The sequence below is a fragment of the Rhamphochromis sp. 'chilingali' genome (assembly GCF_963969265.1).
Source record: "Rhamphochromis sp. 'chilingali' genome assembly, chromosome: 2".
Lineage (NCBI taxonomy): Eukaryota > Metazoa > Chordata > Actinopteri > Cichliformes > Cichlidae > Rhamphochromis > Rhamphochromis sp. 'chilingali'.
The window spans coordinates 45,133,124-45,157,759 of record NC_137930.1 but is presented as its reverse complement, the minus strand read 5'-3'; the positions used below and the strand labels follow the sequence as shown (position 1 = coordinate 45,157,759).

Below are 24,636 nucleotides of genomic sequence, written 5' to 3'. Positions count from 1 at the left end.
GATTCAATGATCAAGACTTCAGTGACTAAAAGAAAACACAAAGACGAATTTATAAAGGTTTCTATTGTTTGACGAGTACACTCAATTATTTAAGCAACCAAATGATATAAGAATGATTCAAGTTTCCGTAGTAACATTAAACAGACCTCTGTGTTTCTGTCACTTTCAGACCCTGCCTGTGTTTCCCTGGGGGTTCTGTAATAAGTAACATTATCTTTGTTTGCGTTCCATGTGCAAGCAGATGATTCAGAGAGCGACTTTGTAAACTTTAAAGAACAGTGTTAGCACACCATCTAGTGGGGAAATGTGCAGCATACACAGTGTGACAGAATCTCTTTGTAATCATTGGGGATTTCTAAATCGGTGTAATCATCAACATTATTAGTTTACCTTAAACTGTAATATTAAGGCTGAACTCCACAGTCCCACAGTTACAAGCAGAGTCCTTCCCTCTCTGTTACCGGGTTTTTTGCCCACTAAAGAAATTAGTCCTCTGTGTACATGAAAAAAACACAAATATGTTCTCAAATATGTTCTTTTAATACAACTTAATATTTACTGGCTTCTGCAAATATAAAGCAAATATCCATCCATCCATGTTCTGCCACTTATCATCTCTGCTCATGCTGTTGCAGAGGCAATAGTATGAGCAGAGATGCCCAGCAAGCTACCTCCAGCTCTTCTTGGGGGAGAGAGAGGTTTTGCCAGGTAAGCTGAGAGACACGAGGTCCCCTGTGTCTCCCATCTGGATATACTGTACCTGAAACAGTAGTCCTGATGCCCAAACTCTGTCAGCTGGCTCCTTTCACTGTGGATGAGCAGCAGTTCTACTCTGGGCCATGCTATGTGATAACTAGCCAAATGTGATGAGAACCAGGACCCCAAAACCCTTTCCCAGATGAGGATGCCAGGAATCCCACCCTCCACTCAGGCCCGGGGAAGATGATGGTTATGTCGACCATGGGACTCGGCTGGATTCTGCCCCAATGAATTACTCCTATTGGGGTCTAGTCCTTTGTGGGTCAAGGTGGAGACCTTGGTGGTGTGGTTGCTGAAAAGAGCCTCAGATATACTCACTCTACAGCATTAAAAACTTTAATATGCTATTGATCCCCAGAAACAGTATGTATTATTTGAATGAGTAGTAAAAATATTGCAAATATCATATAATTTAAAAGTTATGTAGAGTACGTTTGCAAATTGATAGTGAATTAGTTCACTCTGAGTTGAAACCTTTTTTGGAATTAACCACTGAACTAAGCAGTGGCTTGGAGCTTCCTCTTTCACAGTCAGTACAGCAAACTTCGACGGAGCATCAATCAAAACCGAACCGACGTGGGAACCACCCATCCCGTGACGTCACTGGGCTCTGACAAGCTGGTGGTGCCGGAAGAAAAGATGGCGGATCATGAGGAGCAGCTATCCGACGAGGAAAAGGTAAGATGCGGATTTAATTCTAGGTTAAACCTCACAGCGTGAAACGGTAACATCCAAAATCTGAGTTGCATATGGTCCTGGCTCTCGGTGCATCCTGGCGTCGACCGGCATTATGAAATTTGGGGAAAACCCAGGCCTCAGCACAACCTCTGCTGCTTCTGCTCTTATTTTTAGCTCAACTTCCGCTCATTTGCGAATTTCAAACGGAGGCTCCTTGTACGGTCCTGACTCAAAATAGGAACCGTGAACGTCTTATACACTCACCTATGCTCACCACCCGTTCTCTTTTCACCCGGTGGACATGCCATTTCACTCACGGGTCTCTGCTTACTTGTGTTATGGAAGTTTTCATGCACCATGGATCCGCTAGCTAGGTTAGTTAGGGTAGCATAGCCGCAGCCTGCTAACAGACAGCCAGACTTACTAACACGCCCTTTCGCCTGTTGGGTGCCCCTTTTCTGTCTTTAGAAGTTAAAATATTGGAAGCGGTAGAGTGCCGGGTCATTTTATGAAGAGCAAACTGTAAAATCAGCAACCGTATGCTATAGTCTAGCTAGTTTGATAACTCTCGCCCCTCTAAGAAGTAGCAGAGAAAGGTGAGGGAACTACGAGATCCCCTGAAGGATATGCTAGAAATTAAAAACTGCTTTTATATTCTGTCCTGTCGTTTGAAAGTCTGTTTCTACCGCTGTGAAAGCCTCATAGCAACCAGTGTTGTTTCTAAAACTGTAGCAGAAAACTGACTCATAATTTAAGCAGGATTTACACCAGTGACGCCCATGCAAGAGTGCTGCAGGTTTTTCTCATTTCCTTATAAGAGGACATGCATAGCTGACAGGACGTGTGCCTCAGCTAAGGGGTTTGCACGAATCCTTGTTGGACTGCTAAATGCATTTTTTCGTCGCTATATTCATTATAGGCTTTGTTAACAAAGTCAGCAGTTAGCGACGAGCAAATTAATATGGCAACTTTTATGCAGGGTATTTATTAATTAATTGTCAGCCTTATAATTTATTTATTATATTGTAAGGTATTAAACTATAAAAGTTTGCAAATGTTTATTGTAAACATTTAAAATGTATTTAACATTGTTTCTAGTGTTTATTTACTTGCCGGACTTCACGATTTAAATGCATAAATGCCTCAGCAATGAATAGATAGTACGAAGAAGCCATAGTTGGAGGTTAACATACAGAACGGTGTATATAAATGTGTAACTGGTAACCTGTGTTAAGGCTCTCCTCATAAACATGTAGTTCTTCCCATTAACCTTGTTAATATCGCAGTTAGCCATTAAAAATAAATCTTTAATAACTCTTCTGTTTCCATCCTGTGAGTTACGTAACACACTGTTCAGAGTAAGAACAGAAGAAGGGTTTGTTTCATTTTGCCCTGTTCCACATCAAACTATAAAAGTTTCCAGAGTTCTTTTTAGCAATTTAGCAGCTGCATTTGTATAAATGTGTTACACTTTACAACTCACAAGCATCTGCCATTAACCAAGATTCGAATTTATAAGTGACTGTATGGTTTTGTTTTTTTTTCTTTTTCTTTGGCCATGTACTACATTACATTTCAGGACCACCCGAAATGTTTTTTTTTTTCAGGTGTGTTCACACAACATGAAGCTGTGGTAAACTCATTGACAGCATTGGATTTTGGTTTTGCGAAGAGGATGGGAGCTCCTTTAATCTTGTAACCACACTGGTTTTGACAATTGTTAAGCCACTTTCATATTTTGACCAGACAGTTTGATTTTTGCAGAGCTGAAAGAATGATGATTGGCTTCATGCCAGGCTGACTGGTAGTGACACCAGACACGAAACCAGTGTTATGCAGTGTTTACCTGGGGGGAAATTGCTCATTTCCTTCTCCGAATACAAGTGGTATGAGGCCAAGATGCATTATGCATCTATTCATGGTGGGTGCGTTCCATTAAAATCGTAGTGTACTTTAAAGGGCCGTCTCCGGTGCATTCGCTCCGAGCAGTCAGCCATCTGCTCTGGGCCCTTAGCCCTGTTTTGTAAAACACTGAGGGGAAAAAAACTTGAGGGAGGAAATGAACATTTTCTTCTGCTTGACACAGTGACAGTGGGGAATAGTTTCTATAATTTATGATTTAGTGTGTATATCCCTTTTACTGTCCAGTCATGATTTGTTGAATAAAAGCAACTCATCCACGTGAGTGTTGGTGACCTGCCAGAAACTCTAACAGTGAGTAAAAGTGACAACCAATGGTACTTTCCAAACTCTTAAGTGAGAAATCTCCCTATTTGCTTTTGTGGGACTCCGCACTTACTCTGATGTGATGTTAGTGAGATGACTGTTTTAAGTTGTGGTGGAAGGAGTTGCAGTATTATTTTTGATAGGTCTGGAACTTTGTCATATACAGTAAAGAATTTGGAGTTTTGCTCTGGGAAAATACTTGTTAAATGTCTCCCTGGAGATTGAAGAATTTCTGTCCTGCTTGTGTTGTGGCCGTTAGCCTCATTTTGGTATTCATAAAAAAGAAAAAGGAAAAAAGCTGGAGCTCCCTGTTTGAAAATTAATAAAGAGACTCTGCCATTTGTAAATGATTTAACAGCAAGAAGAGTCATCTCTTCCACAGTTACCAAGCACTGCTGTGAGACTTCTTGAGTCATTTGGGCACCAGCCTGCAAGCTTCCTGATATCAGTACAGAAAGAACACACAGTATTACAGGAAACTGTTGTTGCACAATCTGTTAGCAGTCAGTTCTGTTGCCTGAGTTTAAGTGTCTGGGTGTCTTAAGTGTTAAAAAAAAAGCAGTCAACTCTATGATCAGTCAACTTTATGGTTTTGCTTATTGCTCAACACAACATCCTCACTCAACCCCTGGCTAGTAAATCAGACTTCTATCAGTACAGGAAAAAAGCTCATTTAATTACTTTCATATAGTGCTTAATCTTTAATAACAGTATGAATTATTAGCAGGTTTATTTTTCAAATTAATAATTTGAATTAACAAAACAATTGGTGACTGAAGCTTTACATGTTAGACTCCTTTGTGCATGCGGTAGGTTTTGCTGTTATAAAGTTGTTGCTATAAACACTGGTTTCAAAAGAAAAGATAAGAAAAAAAATTAGTTATCATGTTTTTTTCTCAAGTGATTTGTGCTGTTGGGGACCCATGTGGCCAGCCAATCAAGTTGTTCGACATATTATTATTTTTATTTTTTAACAGCAGTTAGGATGACGATCTAGTACACAGTAAATTAATTCACAGGCCAGCCAACCCGTTTACCTAATAACATGTACTTACCTTGACTTTGTCGTAGGACTATGGTAAATGGAAAAGATATTTGTAAGAGTAGTCTGACTTTCGGTGCTTTGGTTCCTGTTTCAAGAAAGAGAATTAAGCTGTATAATCGGCTGTGACAAACTTCACAGCTGAGGCAGTACTGTCGAATGCCATTTATATAGGGTTGCAAAGTTTTTATTATATTTTGTTCATTGACCCTTTTTTGTTCAATTAGTAGTCCAAGATATTCAGTTTCTATTAAAATATGATAATGGAAAGCAGATCAGTACACTTGAGAAGCTGGGACCAGCTGAATTTTTGGGGGTTAGAGTTGAGGAGTAACTGGAAGTATTAATCGGATACAATCACTCAATAGTTGAAAGCATCACATGGTAGTTTCAGCATTTTTGAGTTTCGGTATTTAGTTCTTCCTCTTGTAAGTTGGGAAGAAATAGCTTTATACACTGTGAAAATAGCTGTTGGTGTTTTTTTTTTTTTTTTTTTTTTTTTTTTTTTTTTTTTTTGAGGTTTACAAGTGTTTCAGTTGTCAGCAAGTACACATGACGCACCCGTGCTGGTGAGCAAAAGCAAACAAAGAAGCTAAGCAAATGTTATAGTTCCCCCTTTTGCCCACTAAAGGGACACAGCACTCCTTGAAGCAGAATGATGATCCAGACTGATGGGAGCCATAGAGGATGAATAACAATGCAGATTTATGTTTTGATGGTGATGCGACCATAAATGTGAAAGGAGCACCACAAAAATCGAATGAAACATTTTAAAGCAGAATTAGTTTCGATTTTGTGTAACAAGAGAACTGGACTGTCATGGCTGATAAATGGTAAAGTTAGGTAAAGTTAACATGTTTAATTGTCAGGGAAGACAGAAAAAGGATAGTTGCTTGATTCCTACCTGGGGCATCAGTGTAAATGATCCATGTTGTGACGGTGCAGAAAGCCATTATGGTTAAAATTATGCACCAAATCCTGTGTATAGGATAAAGCCTGTTGTGATTTTTTTTTTTTTTTTTTTTTTTTTTGGGGGGGGGGCATTTGTCTGGCTGGATCTCAATAAAGATTAGAATGGCAGAAAAAACTGTGTCAGAAAATATTTAGATATTACAGTAATTTACATTTTACAATAAATTACAGAGAACAAGATGCTTGCAGAGTTCTTCCTCTTCTGGGAGATGCATTACTCAGATTTTCTCTTGAGATCACAGTAACTCATTTGGGTTTTTTTTGTTGTTGTTGTTGTTTGTTTGTTCTTTTGTTTTTCCAAACTTGAGTAAAAAGAGCTATAAAGAAACCTTAAATAAGGTCATTATCATCAATAAACTAAGAGTGAAAATAAATCACCCTTCATTTCATTTGAAAGTCCCAACAGTCCCAGATGTGTCCCTGAGCTTGGCTTTGAACAGCTGTCTTAGACCATGGGGAATACATAACTAACGGCCAGAACTTGGTGGTTTTTCCATTTTTAACAGACAAATTCAGGAGTCCTGTCTGTATGTGGCTGTAGCAGAATGAATGTGGAGATGTGGAAAGAGAACTCATGTATAGTTGTGTGGCTTCACATTTATACCGTTGTCTCACATCAAACTGGTTAAGGCAGCTATACAGAAAGGAGTAGCTTTACCCTGGTAGGTCTGCTGTCTGGAAGTTGTAATGCAAGCTGCTGGTACTAAATGTGTCACATAGTTGGCTACTTGGAGTAAAATGATCCTATTCCTGTTGTGAGCAAAGGTGACATAATCTGCAGTAGACAAAGCTGCCTATTCACTATTAGTACAGTTAAAGGTTTACTCGCTAACTGCGACCAGAAGTTTGCTTCTTGCCATAGTATTCATCATATGTACAGTGGGGCAAAAAAGTATTTAGTCAGCCACCGATTGTGCAAGTTCCCCCACCTAAAATGATGACAGAGGTCAGTAATTTGCACCAGAGGTACACTTCAACTGTGAGAGACAGAATGTGAAAAAAAAATCCATGAATCCACATGGTAGGATTTGTAAAGAATTTATTCGTAAATCAGGGTGGAAAATAAGTATTTGGTCAATAACAAAAATACAACTCAATACTTTGTAACATAACCTTTGTTGGCAATAACAGAGGTCAAACGTTTACTATAGGTCTTTACCAGGTTTGCACACACAGTAGCTGGTATTTTGGCCCATTCCTCCATGCAGATCTTCTCGAGAGCAGTGATGTTTTGGGGCTGTCGCCGAGCAACACGGACTTTCAACTCCCGCCACAGATTTTCTATGGGGTTGAGGTCTGGAGACTGGCTAGGCCACTCCAGGACTTTCAAATGCTTCTTACGGAGCCACTCCTTTGTTGCCCGGGCGGTGTGTTTTGGATCATTGTCATGTTGGAAGACCCAGCCTCGTTTCATCTTCAAAGTTCTCACTGATGGAAGGAGGTTTTGGCTCAAAATCTCACGATACATGGCCCCATTCATTCTGTCCTTAACACGGATCAGTCGTCCTGTCCCCTTGGCAGAAAAACAGCCCCATAGCATGATGTTTCCACCCCCATGCTTCACAGTAGGTATGGTGTTCTTGGGATGCAACTCAGTATTCTTCTTCCTCCAAACACGACGAGTTGAGTTTATACCAAAAAGTTCTACTTTGGTTTCATCTGACCACATGACATTCTCCCAATCCTCTGCTGTATCATCCATGTGCTCTCTGGCAAACTTCAGACGGGCCTGGACATGCACTGGCTTCAGCAGCGGGACACGTCTGGCACTGCGGGATTTGATTCCCTGCCGTTGTAGTGTGTTACTGATGGTGACCTTTGTTACTTTGGTCCCAGCTCTCTGCAGGTCATTCACCAGGTCCCCCCCGTGTGGTTCTGGGATCTTTGCTCACCGTTCTCATGATCATTTTGACCCCACAGGATGAGATCTTGCGTGGAGCCCCAGATCGAGGGAGATTATCAGTGGTCTTGTATGTCTTCCATTTTCTGATGATTGCTCCCGCAGTTGATTTTTTCACACCAAGCTGCTTGCCTATTGTAGATTCACTCTTCCCAGTCTGGTGCAGGTCTACAATACTTTTCCTGGTGTCCTTCGAAAGCTCTTTGGTCTTGGCCATGGCGGAGTTTGGAGTCTGACTGTTTGAGGCTGTGGACAGGTGTCTTTTATACAGATGATGAGTTCGAACAGGTGCCATTCATACAGGTAACGAGTGGGGGACAGAAAAGCTTCTTACAGAAGAAGTTACAGGTCTGTGAGAGCCAGAGATTTTCCTTGTTTGAGGTGACCAAATACTTATTTTCCACCCTAATTTACGAATAAATTCTTTACAAATCCTACCATGTGAATTCATGGATTTTTTTTTTTCACATTCTGTCTCTCACAGTTGAAGTGTACCTCTGGTGCAAATTACCTCTGTCATCATTTTAGGTGGGGGAACTTGCACAATCGGTGGCTGACTAAATACTTTTTTGCCCCACTGTATTTTTTTTATAAAGGAAAGAAAAAAGAAAAAAAGTGAGGGTGTAGATGCCTTTAATGATGTACACTTTTAGTTTGCCATCAGGGTTGCAATTTTCTAGCACAGGTGATGGATGAAGTCCAAAGAAATGCTGTGAAAGGCACCAGTGGGAAGAAAGGAAAACTTTCACATTCATTAGTGGAGATAAAAAAATGATTTCATTGTTTTCAAATTTAATGGATTAAGAGTTAACTAAGATTTTTTTAAAACTGCATTTCTTGTAATGCAATGAATGTGAATGAATGAAAGTCAGTAGTGTAACCCTGAACAAAAGGACTAGAGCAGGTGACAGATATGAAAAAGAGAGCACATAGTTCATAATTCACATACATCATAATTACTTTAAAAAGTCATAATCTCTTGCCTGTCTGCCTCTGATAGTATTTATCTCCATCATCACAGATGTTAGGTCTTGTTGGTTCAGCCTAATCTTGTGTCGACCAGCCACCACCTTCTTATTTTGATCAGCAGTGGGACATTTCTGTTTAGCCTGCGGCTACCTGACAGTCTTCCTCATCTTTCTTGCATCCTGCTGTGTTCTCATTATCCATAAATTTTGATCATCCAGGCCCCCAGCATTTGCCCCTGACAGATTGGGTTGTCTGTTCTGTAGCATTTAAAGCGCCACAGATTTCTTTTCCTTTTAAATCTGGGATATTGAAATGGCTGCATGCCAAGTAAGGGAATCAAATTCACGGACACTGTAGAGCTTAAAAAAGGCATTGGTAAATATATTGCCACAGTTTATTCCTGCTTTTCTATGTTATTGTCATTAGTTTAATGCATCTGGAATTGCGTGATAATGATTAGGACAAGTGTGGTTTCAATGTTAGTGGGTGTCATTTGGGATTAAAGAAAAGGCTCTTACTAAGAGGGTGCAGGATGAGAGTGTCTGTTGTAAAAAAGCGGGGTTGTTGGGTGGTATTATGAGGATGAATATACAGTGAGCAAGTTGAAAGAAAGGACACCAGCTGGTGTCTGGACCAAGAGAGTACAAAGACACAAGAATCCCACAACACAGGGGGTGCCTGTGCTCCTCATTCTTTGTGTGTATGAGAAGCTCCAGTATTATTGTTCCAGCTTTTTGGTTAGCTTGTGCCTGTACAACAGCTTCTCATGCTGCACCCTCTAAGAGCCATTAGAAAGATAAGTGATAAAACTGTTAAGGAGTATTTTAAAAAGCCCTTTTTTGCACTGAAAAAAAGTTTGGGTTGTAATCAGACTGTGATCCAATCATGCTGCTTTTTTCTTTTAACTGCAGTAAGCATTAAAAAGTTGGATATGAATTAGAAAGTGATTTATCCTAAGCTGTGGAGATATGTAATAATAGGGATGCACTGATCCAACATTTATTTAACTCAAAAAGATGGAACGGGTATCTGTGGTAATGGGCTGATCTATTTATTTTCAGTTCTGTGTTGTTTGAGTTTATGTCACCATGCAGCAGCTAGTGGTTTAGCTAATGTAGCACAGAGTTGGGTCAAAGCAGAGCGACCGCATTTGTATTTCACACCTCTTACACTAACAGTTTTTTTTTCTTTTTTAATGCTTGCATAAGTATTTCACTTAATCAGAAACTGTTGTGAAATGCATTGATATGACTTAAGCTCAGAGTAGATGGTGCTTTGGCTTTTCCCTCTACTTGGAAACTCATTTATTTTAACTTATTGTGTCTGGTCACAGACATTAAATAGGGTACAATCTACAAGAACCTTGGTTCAGGTGCAACTGTGAATGACAATAGTTTGCAGTATGACTGTCACTGGTGCAAAGAAATTAGATAAACAACACCCATATACTTTATCAATTATTTTATTTATCTTGTGTCTGTCACTTATTATTCTACTAATAAATCATTACATTTATATTATTAGACATATTTAATAGGGGTGCAACGATATTCGTATCGATATTGAACCGTTCGATACAGTGCTTTCGGTTCGGTACGCATATGTATCGAACAATACAACATTTGTAATTTATTTTATCAACTTTCCTTCTGACGATGCTGTCTGTGTTGAGCGCTCAGTGAATCTGCGTTCGACTACTCCGCCTAGGCTGCACTGTCGAGCGCAGATCCACTGAGCGCTCAACACAGACAGCATCGTCAGAAGGAAGAGCGCAGGGCAAGCTAGCAAGACAGAAGTTAAGCTCTCCTTGCAAGATGGACCTCCCCCACTCTCATTCAGATCTGGCGTTTGGAATTATTTTGGTTTTCATGTGACGTATGACCCTGAAGGTAAGCGAGTCATGGACTAAAGTAAAACAGTATGTTGGATGTGCCACGCAATGCTTAATTACATGGGTGGGAACTAGTGTGTTAGCGCAGTTAGCTCGTTAACGTGTTGGCCGTCTAGCCCCATGCACGGGGCGATCGGCGGTAGCTCGTTAACGGAGATTTGCCGTGTTGTGGCGTTAAGGTTATTTCAACGAGATTAACCTGAAAGCACTAGTGGGAACACAACGAATATGACTGCACATTTACGCCGACATCATCCTAGTGCAAAGACAAAAACAACAAGCATGCTACTAACTTTAGCCGAGTCATTTAGACAGCTGTTAGCACATGATTCTCCTTATGCTGCTGAGAATATAGCCCAGAAGAAGCGGATAGTATAGCTTTTATTTTGGAAAGAGACATTTCTCTGTAATAAACTCTCTTTTCCAAAGATGAGTGATTCCTCAATCAGATACAGGGCTCGCAAAATCGCTAGCCCGACGTCCTGGGGCTAGCGATTTTTTTCAGACGGGCTACCCTGCCCGTCGGGCTATTGTAGGAAGGAAAAATATATGTCAATGCTTTTGCATTCTTTCGGAAATGTAGCTGGGTAATTATGTCATTGGCATCGGTGAGCCACTGTCAATATGTGACATATTGAAATCGCGTTTGAATTTGCGCTTGTTTTTTTGCTTTCACTTTGCAATCGTGCGAACTGTGTATAGAGAGCGACAGCACTGATCAGTGAGTGATGATAATTTGTGCACCAATTCCTCTGACATCGTCTTATTAATCGTTAGCTTACTATGCAAACATGACAAGTGAAATCTCCCGCAGCTTAAACATGTGAGAGGTTGATCGCGCAGAGAATCGCTGAGCTTATGTGAGTGCGTGTGTAAAAGTAGCAGTATATATATTTTAGTTCTGCTGAGCCAAATAAGACAGGTCGGGGTGAAGAAGTGACAGCCAAAGAAAAGCTTACCACAAAACGGAGAAGTTATGACAAATGAGACTATAAGGCAAAAAGAAAGTGCAGCTTTATGGTTTCATGGACAAAAGAATTTCTGTGGCTGCAATATGACGAGCTATATAACCAGGGGTGCACATAAGTGGTCCGCAGGTGCGCATTCGCTGTCAAAATAAAAAACGCGCACAAGGGTTAGGGTTAAATTTAAAAACTGTACTTTTGAGTTAAAATATATATTTATAATTTTAATAAATGACAAATTAAAAAGGCATGAACATTTTTTGTATCGAAAAAATATCGAACCGTGACACCAAAGTATCGAACCGAACCGTGAATTTTGTGTATCGTTGCACCCCTAATATTTAATTGCTATATTTTATTTTACAATAAAATAAGGAAACCAGCATTTAAGTTGAGCCTGACGTGACTTGGTATAAGCAGAATACCCCAAGCCAAGATATGCACAAGGTATACAATAAATTAGCATGAATTCAACTAGTTGCACAGCAGTGTATCAGAGTTCATGCACTAATGCCTGGGAGTTGTTAATATAATTCCCTGTAGAGATTTTTTTTACTTGAGTGCTGCCCATTGTGGCACAGTAGCAGTCAGTGCTCAATGATGAAAATAGGTCTCAGAGCCCTAAAGTGTCCCAGCATATCTGTGCCCCGGTGTAACGCACTGAGAGAACACTTAACATTGCGTCTACAACAAAATTTTATTGTTGACGCAATGTTAAGTGTAAGGTAATTACAATACGTAATTACCTCGATCAAAGAGCAGGGCTCTAGACTAACTTTTTGCCATGGGCGTACCGGTATGCCTAACTTTTTAAAGTTAGGCGCACACAAATTTTATAATAATTTATATAATATAATGTGTTTTTCTGGATACACTGTGCTTTTTCAGCATTCAAAGATTGATGACACCGTGTCAGAGCACTGGCTATGAATTTCAGAAGGATCAGGCCTTAACTTAACAGAAAAGTTAGCAATAGTTCTTTTCCTATTACAGCTACATCCACCTCTGTCGTGCCTAGGCTGCTCACTAGGGCTGGGTATCATCACTGATTTCTATAATCCATTCGATTCTGGTTTTCAAAGTCCCGATTCGATTCAACTTAGCCTCAGTCAGAAATATTATAATTCTGATCATTTATCAGTACTGACTTCATCAGAATTGTGAACATCACAGCAGATGCCTTTGTGTGAAAGTAACTGAGAATAAAACACAGAAAAACATGAAGGAGATTTTCCTGGTCTGGCTTTTTATAGCAGATAACCTTAAAAATATTCTACAATGTTCTGCATATAAAGTTTAAATTTCTTCAGTATTGAACAACAGAAAAAATAGGCTTTCTTGTCCGAGGTCATTTAAGTGAAAAAAAGAAAAGAAAAAGACAGCAGCCGACAGCGCTGTAAACAACGGTAGACTGGTGGGTAATAAGCGAATGAATAATACAGAAAACAGAGATTGGAGACGGGAAACTGTTCTTGAAGTATAGAGAGAGAGCTAGCTGTGCATGGAGTGTGATTTTAATAGTCGTGGAAGCAAAACAGCAAAATTCATGACGACATTGATCAAATGTGAAGCGCAGTTTGCTGCTTCTTTTGCTGCTGGCTCGGCGAATTTTGGTTGGAGAGAGACAAAACCTGCAGCTCAGAATCAGCGCAAAAAGACGTAATCACAGCGGACCCGACGCAGAATCGCCGAGCTCCGACAGCGTGTCCGTCTACGGGCCGCCCGAGAAAGACAAAGTTGATTCTGATGCGTCGGTCCGCTCTGTGTTTACGTCTTTGTGTGGAGTCCGTGTACCTGCTCTCATTTGCTGTTTGGTTGTTGTTGAAATGGTTTTGTGAGCTTTAATCTGAGAATCTGGCGTTTCTGGCCAAACACAGTTATATTTAAAAGTCGATTCAGGATTTAACGAATTGATATCGCTTTATTCAAGCTACTCACCTCCCACTTCCACCTGCACTTTCAACTGGACCACGGCCAATCAGAGAGGTCCCGCCCCTTACTATCTGTGATTGGTTTAGTCCACGATAGGGGCATAATGTGTGTCTGTTGTTGACCAAAGGGAAGGTTGCAGATTTTTTTTTTTGCTACCCGAACAGTTGGTCGCACAGGTGCAACCAAATTATTATTTTTTAGTCGCACCACTGAAAAATTTGGTCGCAAATGCGACCAAATTGGTCGCACTCTAGAGCCCTGAAGAGGTTATGTTTGTGGTACTGTTTGTTTGATTTCAGAAGCAGAATCAGTTTCAAGTTTGGTATGTAGTAGAGTTGGGCATTTCAAGCAAAAGTAGTAGTCAACATTTACTGGGAACTATGCAATGGTTCTTTGAAGATCACCCACCATGCTAAACTGCTCTTAAATGATTGTGATCTGTCATGGTACTTGGTAAATGACTCATAAATAGATCCTTATTGCTTGTCTGAACAAAATGTATCCATGTCAACGTTTTCCCCCCACCCAAATAAACCCAAAAGGCCAGCACTGAGCTTGAAAAATTCTCTTAGTGACCATACCAGAGCCTTGCATGCTATGCATGTTTGATGATGCTCTGCTACATGCGCTGCAGGCAGTGTTGCTCGGGTGGTGGAGACTCAGTGCAATAGTAAATCAAGTTTGAGGTACTCGGAGGAAGAAAGAGGTGATGTAACAAGCTTTTAAAAGTCAATACCTTTACTTGTAAACTAATAGAGCGTCTCCATTCTCCTGCTAGTGAATCATTTTAAACCACAGTATGCTCCCTTGGTCTTAGACTTTCATCTCCATTTCCTTAAAATGTGGTTTTTAGCATGATTTAATTGTAAAACCATCCCCATCCCTCTCACTAGCTGTAGGTGCTTCACAGTTAATTGTGTTAAGTTCACACAGTAAGATTCAATTATCTGCAATCAGTGTTACTTGAAGTACTGTTTCAGCTGTTGAGTGCTTGGAAATCTGTTTTTATAGTAAATATTCAAATAGTTTTCTATTCAGGTGTGTGTGTGTGTGTGTGTGTGTGTGTGTGTGTGTGTGTGTGTGTGTGTGTGTGTGTGTGTGTGTGTGTGTGTTCCCTGCTTCTTGTCAGTGGCGTACTGGGAAGCCCACTGGCCCCCGTGTGTCACCATGAATAACACATTCACAAAGATTTATGGATATTACCGTATCACATTACAGTAAAACTGCAAGACACCACATGAAAATAATGTAGAATAACAATTTTTCTGACACTGAGATGGTATATCTAATGTCCAGCTGTAATTACAGCTCCTGCTGAACTTAAGCACTATTAATAGACTTTATTGAAACCAGATCAGGCTGAAAGGAGTTCAGTTTGATGTCAGATATTTGAACTAGTTAATGTGCTTACAGATTGTCTTTGGTAGTAATTAATATATGTGTGTGTGTGTGTGTGTGTGTGTGTGTGTGTGCTTTTTCATTATTAATCTGTGAATATAGTCGTACTTCCAGCAGTGCAGATCAAAAATCCACCCTAAACACATTTACTACTCAAAATTGGGTCAATTCTGATTTAACTACAGGAGAAGTGTCCAGTAGCTAAAATTATAAGTGCCCAGTCAGCAACATGACAGCTCTTTTAATTAAGTTCCCTAAAATATTTTGGAAACCCCACAAACGCGTCCAGCTCAGCTCTAATTCCAGCTTTAAAGAAACCCAACTCATCCCCCTCCAAACCTTGTAGCGCAAATGATTCTGTCTCGAGGTAAAACACCTGTTGGTCTTGAATAACAAGCAATTTTTGCCTTATATGCATTGCTGATCCTATGACATCTCAGCAGTTGACTGGATTTGTACTTTAATGGATGAATAATTAGCTTAACTGACTGGTATTTCTGTTGCTGATTAGCAAGGGCAGCAACAAATAAACATCCAGTTTAACTAATCGCACGCATATCCAGTGCTTACATGTTTCACCCTGTAAGTGCTCCTGTTTTAGATGACAGTGACTGCATTTTAATACAATTAAGAACATGGATATGTGATGGCTTTGTTTTTCTACTTAGCTGATATAACTAGACTAAATAACATGTAAACCTGGTTCTTAGAAAAAGTGTGTGTGTGTGTGTGTGTGTGTGTGTGTGTGTGTGTGTGTGTGTGTGTGTGTGTGTGTGTGTGTGTGTGTGTGTGTGTGTGTGTGTGTGTGTGTGTGTGTGATGCAGTCTGTTTACACTGCCGTCCAGTGTAATGAGGGAAACCCAATGCAAATTAGTCTTCCCGCAGGGATTTCAAGTCATAAACACACACAAACAGTTTTCCGCCATCTGTTTAGCAAAGACTGTGTTTATCTGTTATGTGCTCAAATGCACATGAATTTTTTTGTTGTTTAATGTAACTGGGTCATGATGATCTCATGACAGATTAGACTAATGCAGATAAACTTTGATCTCAGCATAAAAGAGAGACACACACAGACACACGTTGTTTCCCAAGTGCCTTCCTTTCTCTGAGCATTGCTCATTAGCAAAAATCAATCTGCTGCTCTCTGTGAGTGCCTAGCAGTAGTGTATATACACTCACTAATAAGAACCCATAGGACCCACACGTGCACACACATTCTCTCTCATATGCACACTTTCTCTGATATACCAGCTTGTGAGATGAGAGGGAACCTGGCTGAGCTGCCGTCCCCTGCCAATGATAGAGTGAGGTAGAAATGTATAGGGGTAGGGCAAGAGACCGTGTGTGTAGTAGTGCTCAGCACATTTTTATTTCCTTATATGGTTGTAAAGCAAGCAAGAGAGGGAGGGGCTGTCAGCTGGCTGTCAGTTTGACATGTGACCTGGAAACAGGAAGTGCTGTGGTATAGCAGAAGAAGAGAAGTATAGGAGGTTAAAAAAAAAAAGACTGTTCGATGCTGCTCAGATATTCTGGAGACTGAAATGTCAGAAAAACCTCACTCCACCCTCCAAACCAGTGAGACAGTCATGTTACACCCTCTGTTGGTGGCACTGTGTACACATGTTTACACTGTGAATTTGAGCTAAATATGAATGTCACATTTTAGCCCCTATTTAAAATGCAGGCAACACGCTGATATTTCTGCTGTTTATATCAGACCACTGACATGTAACCTCTGCCTTCTATCTTTGGTTTTAGGTGCGCATAGCGGCTAACTTTGTCATCCACGCCCCACCAGGAGAATTTAATGAAGTTTTCAATGGTGAGCTTTCTGTTCTTGTTCCTCTGTATATTCTTTCATAAGATTAACAATGATTACATTGCTCAGAACTTGTAGTTTAATGCAATGTATGAGTCTGCAATCACCAAACATAAATACATAAAAGTGTATTTGAATAGCTTGACTTATGTATAAAGAGACTGTCTGCAGCAAATTCTGTTTTGTTATAGTTTCCAGTAACTCTGTATTGACAAAAACTATTGTTAAATGTAAAAGTGAGGGAAATGAAAACATGAAAGGCAAACAGTGAAAATGTGATATAAATAATTATATGGGTAATGTTTACATTTTTTATCATCCGTGTCTTTTGTTGAAAAGATATTAACTTCAACTTGTGTTAGAACCTAGATGTACTTTGGTATTATACCATTTTGCACCATCAGATGGTGTAATGAGTCACCTTTATTTAAGTGGCCAAATCATTGAGCGTATATTCTCATTCTCTGGCCCCCTGGAAAAAGCAAGCGCCTCTTGAGGAATTGTGGTTAGCTGGGAAAAATATCAAAAATGTCAGCGGTGCTGACATTTTTAAAATACTGCCTGGTGTAAATACAAAAAAAATCGGAATACTTTGTCAGTCCTAGAGGAAATGATTTGGTCACAGGTGCTCCAAGACCGTAAAGCAGCCTTTGGTACATGGTTTAAAGCCGTGCCAACTATGTTCTAAGTAAACAATTAGAGACTTGTTTTAGTAAGTTTTTATTTTTAGTCTGACAGCTTTTGTCAACATCAGAGCCAGGAGGCATCAATGAAGTGTGAACTGCTCAGGAGTTACAGAATGCTGTATTTGTGTTTCTGTTGTGTATGCCCTAACCCTTTTACATACAGTATAGCTGGCTACATTGAAATAAATAGTACAAAAGGGAGTCTATACATGGCCACCCGTTCAACCATCATTGGAGAGCAAGTCATGTACACACCATTAATGTACATTACAGTACTGTGTCAGTGCAGCACTGTTTTGTGTCTTTGTGTAGGTTTCTCACACTAAAATAGTTTTGGTTTCAGTTAATACAGAGGACCTAAAATAGAATCCATTATTTGGATTTTATGGCCACCAGGAAATTAAATTGAGACTGTGATGTTTTGCTCAAAATGTGTCTCGCCCTGCAGCACCAGAGTTGACACCACACTGTCACAGTAGTGCCCCTCGAGACAGTGTGTATGTGTGTCTTGGCTTTGTTAACGACTCATCCTGGCCCGGTACATGTCGTCACCTCAGAGGAACGCCTTTGGGGTTGTCTGTTTACCGCTTATCACAGCCTGTCAGCCACACACACTCATATGCACACACTAAAAACAGTCCCCTGTTGCAACTTTTCCCCCTTTCATCTCTATGTGATTATAGCCTTTTCCACTGAGCTAATTTACCATGTCTGCTTCACTCCCCTGGCATAGATGCTGCAAACACTGACTGCTGGCAGCTGTGACTTTAGTGTTTGTGTGCGTGTCATGGAGATGATCTGCTGTTCCTGTATTCTTTCCTCTTCTGCCACCATTAATAATAATAATATGACAATTTTTCCTCTTAGATGTGCGATTGCTGCTCAACAATGACAATCTGCTCAGGGAAGGTGCAGCGCAGTAAGTCTTCCCTTGTGCTATTTCCACAATTAAAAAATTTCAGATGTTAGACGGAAAATACAGATTTGCATTGCAACAACTGAAGATGAAAGAGGAATACAACTTGAGATTCACAGACCAGACTAGTTTTAGTTGCTTAGGTTTTTACACCTGACCATTTCTCCCCTGTCCAACACGTTAACAGCAAGAAGAAACCATTCAGTTTACATCTAAGAGTTCTAGACCTGGACATGCTGAATAGTTACAATTTAATCAACATATATTAAGATTGAAAAGTTTTAATAACCAGCAAGGCGGGACTCCTGTGTTTGCGATCTAACTAACTTGGTATCTCTCTCCGTAGTGCATTTGCACAGTACAACTTGGACCAGTTTACCCCCGTGAAAATCGAGGGCTACGAAGAACAGGTGAGCTCATGCTTTGCTTTTTGACCCTGAGGTTATGGTAGCAATACAGAAGCTAAAGAACAGGACTTTTATTACTTTTGGCATTAGTCACTTTATAGCTCCAACGCACAGTTAGATACTGCTATAGTTGATGCACATCAGAAGAATGAGTGACTCAGTTCATAAACTTTTTCCATGTGGACCAGGCAGTCACAAGTGTGACGTTCCTGTAATGTAAAAGCACAGTTTTATAGAGATCTGTTTCTTTAGCTCATCCAGCCAAGACTATCATCAGAAATAAAAAAGTGACACTTTTCTTGGACTTCAGGGTTAGAAGAGAGATGGTAGCCTCCAAATATATTATGGTTTAAGTGATGCAAAACATAGTATAATTGTATCATTGGCATTAAAAGAGACAAATAAAATTGGATGAAAGATCAAACAAGTCTGAATCTTCTCCTTTAGTTCCTGCAAAACAGGATCACATAGCCACTTTTATTTAAATGTCACTGTTTGCTTGCTGTGCATTTGTGTGAAGGTTGAACACTGCTGAATGAATGTGGCTGTGTTGGCTTTAGTAATGATTGCACTGTCTTATGTAAAGATGTCATCATGTCCCTCTGTTCCCATATGCTGGGCTGAAATTCCCCTGTCTGGTGCCCAGCTAACTGAGCTAAGTGTTGAGGTGAAAGGCAGAAGATGGAAAGTTCAGGCTGATGCCTGTGGTTCCTATTGTTCTCCGTCCTCCTCTTTTCATCCTTTTGTTTCCTCTTCATCTCTCCTGTCTCCTTAGATAATTTACCACAGCTCTACTTCTTTATTGTGCTGTTCTCTTTCCATACATGTTCTTGTCAGATTATTTATTAATTTTTCTTTCTTACATGTTTTACTTATTTTTCCAGTGCTCTTTCATTTTCTATTTCTTGGCCTTCCCACAGCTCTCTTTCTCATTCCTTTACCCCCCCGCTTTATATTTCAGGTCTTAATCACAGAGCATGGTGATCTTGGGAATGGCAGGGTCTTGGACCCCAAGAATAAGATCTCCTTCAAGTTTGACCACCTGAGGAAGGAGGCCAGTGACCCACGGCCCCATGATGTTGACAGCTCCCTGGAAGGCTGGAGGAGTGCCTTGGACTCTGCTGTCAGGGCCTATGTCAAGGAGCACTATCCGAGCGGTGTCTGCACCGTATGTTCAAGCCCACTCTGTTACCAGAATAACTGAACTGCTCACCTCAGAAAGTTCATTTTTTCATTGTGTGTTTAAAGCTATTAGTTTATGAAAACATCAAGCAAGAGGGAGTTCTCCCACAGGATCTGACTCTGGAGTTCAAAACACACGTTACAACTATTACACATTGCTCTAAACTTAACAGCAGAGGCTTGTGTGTAATATAGATGACTGATAATTGGGACTGAAGCTCACTGTTCTCTGGTGTTTTCCTACAGGCTTATAAAAACAGATACATTTAAAAGTCACACACAATTCAACAGAACTGCTCAGAATACAAACATAAACCAGAGCTTTTAGGACCAAAATCTCTTGCCTTTGCATAGTGATCCTCTTCATTCGGAGATCTGTTTTCTATTAAATTAGAACTTTAGTGGCCTTCATTTTGTTTCCACTTGCATTTCAAGATTAATATTTTGTTTTATACATTCGTTTAACCCTTGGGGATTGGAACAGGAAGGGTATCTATTTATTTTTATTTTTTAATCCCTTGCAACAAATTAGCAGCTAAAAGTAGCCTAATGTTATTAGTGATCAAATACAACATGTACAGTCAAATTTAATCAGTTTCAAGCAGGAAGCAGTAGCAGGCCAGTATTTAGATAAGGCTGTCTTTTACTTTGCAAAACAGCTGTTGTCCTACTTATTAAATGTGTTGTGTATATATGACATCCTCTAAGTACCATGACAGGGTCAGGTATATAATTTAAGTTTTGACTATAAAACCACCGTGTGGTGTCAATTCTGCACACGTTGAGCAGTGAAAGTGGCCTTGAGTTGCATGTGAAATCTGAAAGTGTCTTTTTTGTCTTTTGACTTCAGATTTATGCGAAAACCATTGATGGACATCAAACTATCATCGTGTGCATTGAGTGCCATCAGTTTCAACCAAAAAACTTCTGGTATGTGTAAAACAGTCAAAACATTAGTGTGATATTTTCCCTCCCTTATATTTTCTGATATTTCTTGTGTCTCCTCCCTTTCTGCTTTCAGATGAATCTTTTTTTTCAGTACTAGTATTTAGGCAGATGATTTTTAACCTTAACAACAACTACATGTTAAATACAATAAAACCATTGAAATCCTCAAATGTTTCTTGAAGTGTTTAAGGACATTGCAGTAATTGGCACATAACTCTGGACTGTTAGACTCTGTTGATTTTGATCAGGTTAATCTAATTGGATAAGAACTGCACCAATCCTCTTTGCTGCTGGGTCTTATTGGTCTTATAAGTGTTGGGTGTAGTAATCCCAAAACTACTGTACGTGACTGCTGTAATGGTTTGAAAGTGAAATAAATTTTATTTATTTATTTTTTGATTTGCAAATCACAGTGAAAAGGATCAAAACTTTCACATGGAGATTTTGTATCTAATGAAAAAGACATATTAGAACTTAATGATTCAAAAATTTGTCAAAATCTGTAAATATCATTTTTCACTCTTCTGTAATGCTTGCACCCCCACACTAAAATAGAAGTGCGTTTTATTGAAAAATTGGACACTGCGATTTTCACCCTGCAAAGGGTCACCCAGTTGGCCGAATTGGATGGGAGGTCGGTTCTGACCTCAAGACCGCATATTTGATCAGAGCACTTTGTAATAAGCCAGAACTTCAATGTAGTATGCAAATTTTAGTCAAATTAAGAAAATTGGCAGTAGAGTGTCCAAACTAATTTCCATGTCTGTTCACTACATATTAGGAGATGGTTCACTGACGTAAATAGCTGTTGGTCCATCATTAGTAATGCTTTTACTGACATAACACAGAGCAACTCTGTGAACAAGATGTAACACGTTACATCTTTATGGATCTTAACAAAACTCTTCTATGTCATCTTAACTCAAGAAACTCTTACATTGCTTTAAATGAAGGCGCACATTAACTGGTTTTTAAATGTGATGCTATACTTCATACTGTGAATACCTTTCTTACTATCTGTATTGCCACTGTTGTTGACCAAAAACACAAAGTCATATACCTTTTCTGTTTATTTTTCAGTATAGGCGATGACAGTTGAGCCAATGTACTGGACAGTTAGCTGAGTCAAGTAAAAGTGACTGAAGTGTGTTTATCTTTCCTTCTCGTTGTTTAGGAATGGACGCTGGAGGTCAGAATGGAAATTTACCATCTCCCCCTCCACCACCCAAGTGGCAGGAATCATGAAAATCCAGGTATGTTATCTGAACAACAATCTTTGACGTAAAACGGACACACTGTGTTGTGTTATGCATGTCAGCACGCATACTCAAACTCACGTTTACTGACAACATTTGCATGTAGACTTTAATCAAATTCAGTTTCTTTTTTCTTCCTTTGTCATCTTTCTTTCTTTTTTCTCTTTTTTTTTTTTTACCGTGTTTTGTTTATTTATCACAAAGTTCAGTTAATTTCTGTTGCACCCTTGTCTACTTTTTCCCATAAGCTCAGTACTAAAATTTTGTGTTCTTGGTTTTTGTTGTCGTTTCCTTCACTCCCCCCCCCCCTTTTTTTTTTGGGGGGGGGGGGGGGGGGAGTGGTTTGTTAGACCTCTTGAGATTTGTTTGTTGGCACACAGCTCTTTGATTTTTTTTTTTTTTACAGCTCCAATCATTTCATGGCACAGAAGAAATTTTGGTTAGAAATACACTATATATTTCCATATGTATTTCTAGGTTCATTACTATGAGGATGGAAATGTCCAGCTGGTGAGCCACAAAGAGGTTCAGGAGTCCATGTCAATTTCTGTGAGTATTTCTGTGAAGTCCAAGCAGAAGCTGCAACGATCATTCCCCATACTTTTACATTTGTATGTATTTAGGGTGATTACTTGTAATTTTATGTTAGTAATTAAGTTTTGACCTGGTACCAGCTACCAGGGGAGGTTTTCTGCTCTGTAGTTGCAGTGTAGGTTTTAAAGTTTCTTTTTTGTTGGATGCCTTGTCCTCTCCCCTCTTCAAAAGAATGTCATGTTTTCAGAATGAGGCTGCAACTGCAAAGGAGTTTGTTAAGATCATGGAGGCTGCAGAGAATGACTATCAGGTATGTTAGGAGATTTCGTTGAACCTGAACTTTCACCTTAGATCAGAAGTCCTCACAAATGATGGAAACATTTTACAGTTATTACTCCAGCACTTACTGCCACACTAAAATCTTTTGTTGTTTGGCTTTAGTTTTGTGTGATAATCTGTTACTTTTAGTTGTGAGGAGTTTGTGTTACTCAAGTCAGGAGATAATGAAAACATTTTACACGTTCGCAAACTCGCAGCACAGGAAGTCAAGTTTTAGAGTGACAATGAATAGAAAGCTGAGTCACTTGGATGAAGCTGGACATTTTTTTAGAGAAAGCTGGACTTTCACAACAAGGCCTGGAGAAAACTCTGACATACCCTAATGTGGTTATAAAACTCCATTTTCCTACACCACACAGACTTCTTCAGACCTGGGGAAAATTTAGATTTATTTGAGTATTATTATTATTTTTTAAATCCAGTCCCCTCTCTGTCTTCATCCTTATTTCATTCCTTGTAGACGGCCATCAACGAGAATTACCAGACCATGTCGGACACTACCTTCAAAGCCTTACGCCGCCAGCTTCCTGTGACACGTACCAAGATCGACTGGAACAAGATCTTGAGCTACAAGATCGGCAAAGAGATGCAGAATGCTTAAAAACCGCAAAGATAACAGTCAGATCCCCACTCCCCGCCCCCAGCCCCTCCATCCCCATCCAAAAAAATGTTGCATGACTGGATAGTTGTATCGTCTTTGTACAAACAATTAGAGAAAACGGGGGCAAAGAAAGGTTTGGTCTCACAGACGTCACATGACACATTGGATGACTGTTTTGATTTTATACAGACACTCTCCTGTATACTGAATTTGTGATCGTATTTGGGAAAATCTATCTTGAGGAAACTTTGCGAGTCATAGGACACAGGGTGGACACTTGTTTGCATAAACACCCTTATGAAATAAAATATCATGTGTGCAGTAAGTATTGCATCAGTGAGACCACACCTTTTTGTTTGGAAAATCTGTTAGAATTTGCAATAATGGTGAAAACAAATTCATTTCTGGGAGAATTTTTGTCTGCATTTACAGAGGAAGTCAGTTACTATGGCTGAAACGAACAACTCCCCACCCCACACCCCTCGTGCCCCCACCACCACCCAAAAAAAGAAGTTTTGTGTTCATTGACTGATATATTTGGCACAAGCAGCCACCACTGTCAGCCACTCAATGTTCTTGTTCTCTCATTCTGGTACTTCCCCCTCACCCTTTGTCCTGTGTGTGCGCTCTCCAGCTTGCAGCACTCCTGGCTACCTTTTGACTTGATATCGTCTGAACTCTCACTCAGTGCAGGGAGTTCTGTGACCACTTAACAAGCTTAATTAACAAGTCATCAGTCGCAAAAGTAATTTGCATAATGTCCAATTTACAATAAAATTTAAAAAAAAGTATCACTTTCTCCTCCAGTGCTTATTTTTATTAAAAACAGAACCTGACTGTATTATATAACAAGGCACATTGTAATATATACCTGTATGAAACATCCTGTCTGTCAGTTTGGTGATTTGTTTCCATGAGATTAATTGTAATTCAGTCACAATTATGTTGCATTAAATGACAAATTTTCTATTTACTGACTCAGTCATAATTTCTGATGCTATTTATTGTGACATAAATGGGGAAGAAAATTATAATATTGGGGTAAAACAGATAAACAACCACACATGTGCATCACTGATTTAACTTAAGGACAGATTTTTAATATGCAATTAATTGTTTTGTTTTTTTTCCATATTCCATCAGTCTGCTGCCATTAAAGATTAAAATCTTTACATCACAAGTGATCTACAAAAGAAAACTGAATTGGTACTTG

At 39.6% G+C, this 24,636-nt stretch overlaps 1 protein-coding gene across 1 annotated transcript; it reads left to right on the top strand.

Annotated features, from left to right (window-relative positions):
- The first annotated feature begins 1,341 nt into the window (after positions 1–1,341).
- Positions 1,342–24,400, top strand: LOC308391556 (F-actin-capping protein subunit alpha-2). Its single transcript, XM_080874195.1, has 10 exons — positions 1,342–1,437; positions 16,494–16,557; positions 18,108–18,159; positions 18,503–18,566; positions 19,525–19,731; positions 20,596–20,675; positions 21,868–21,946; positions 22,427–22,498; positions 22,731–22,793; positions 23,283–24,400. The coding sequence occupies exons 1-10, from the start codon at positions 1,399–1,401 to the stop codon at positions 23,421–23,423; spliced, it is 861 nt and encodes a 286-aa protein (XP_080730321.1). The 5' UTR covers positions 1,342–1,398; the 3' UTR covers positions 23,424–24,400.
- Positions 24,401–24,636: the final 236 nt, after the last annotated feature.

Excerpts from the sequence above, each read along its gene's own strand:
- LOC308391556 (XM_080874195.1), top strand. The coding sequence starts at position 1,399 with ATGGCGGATCATGAGGAGCAGCTATCCGACGAGGAAAAG. Across the intron at positions 16,558-18,107 it reads ATTTAATGAAGTTTTCAATG|ATGTGCGATTGCTGCTCAAC; the intron begins GTGAGCTTTCTG and ends TTTTCCTCTTAG. Across the intron at positions 19,732-20,595 it reads ATCCGAGCGGTGTCTGCACC|ATTTATGCGAAAACCATTGA; the intron begins GTATGTTCAAGC and ends TTTTGACTTCAG.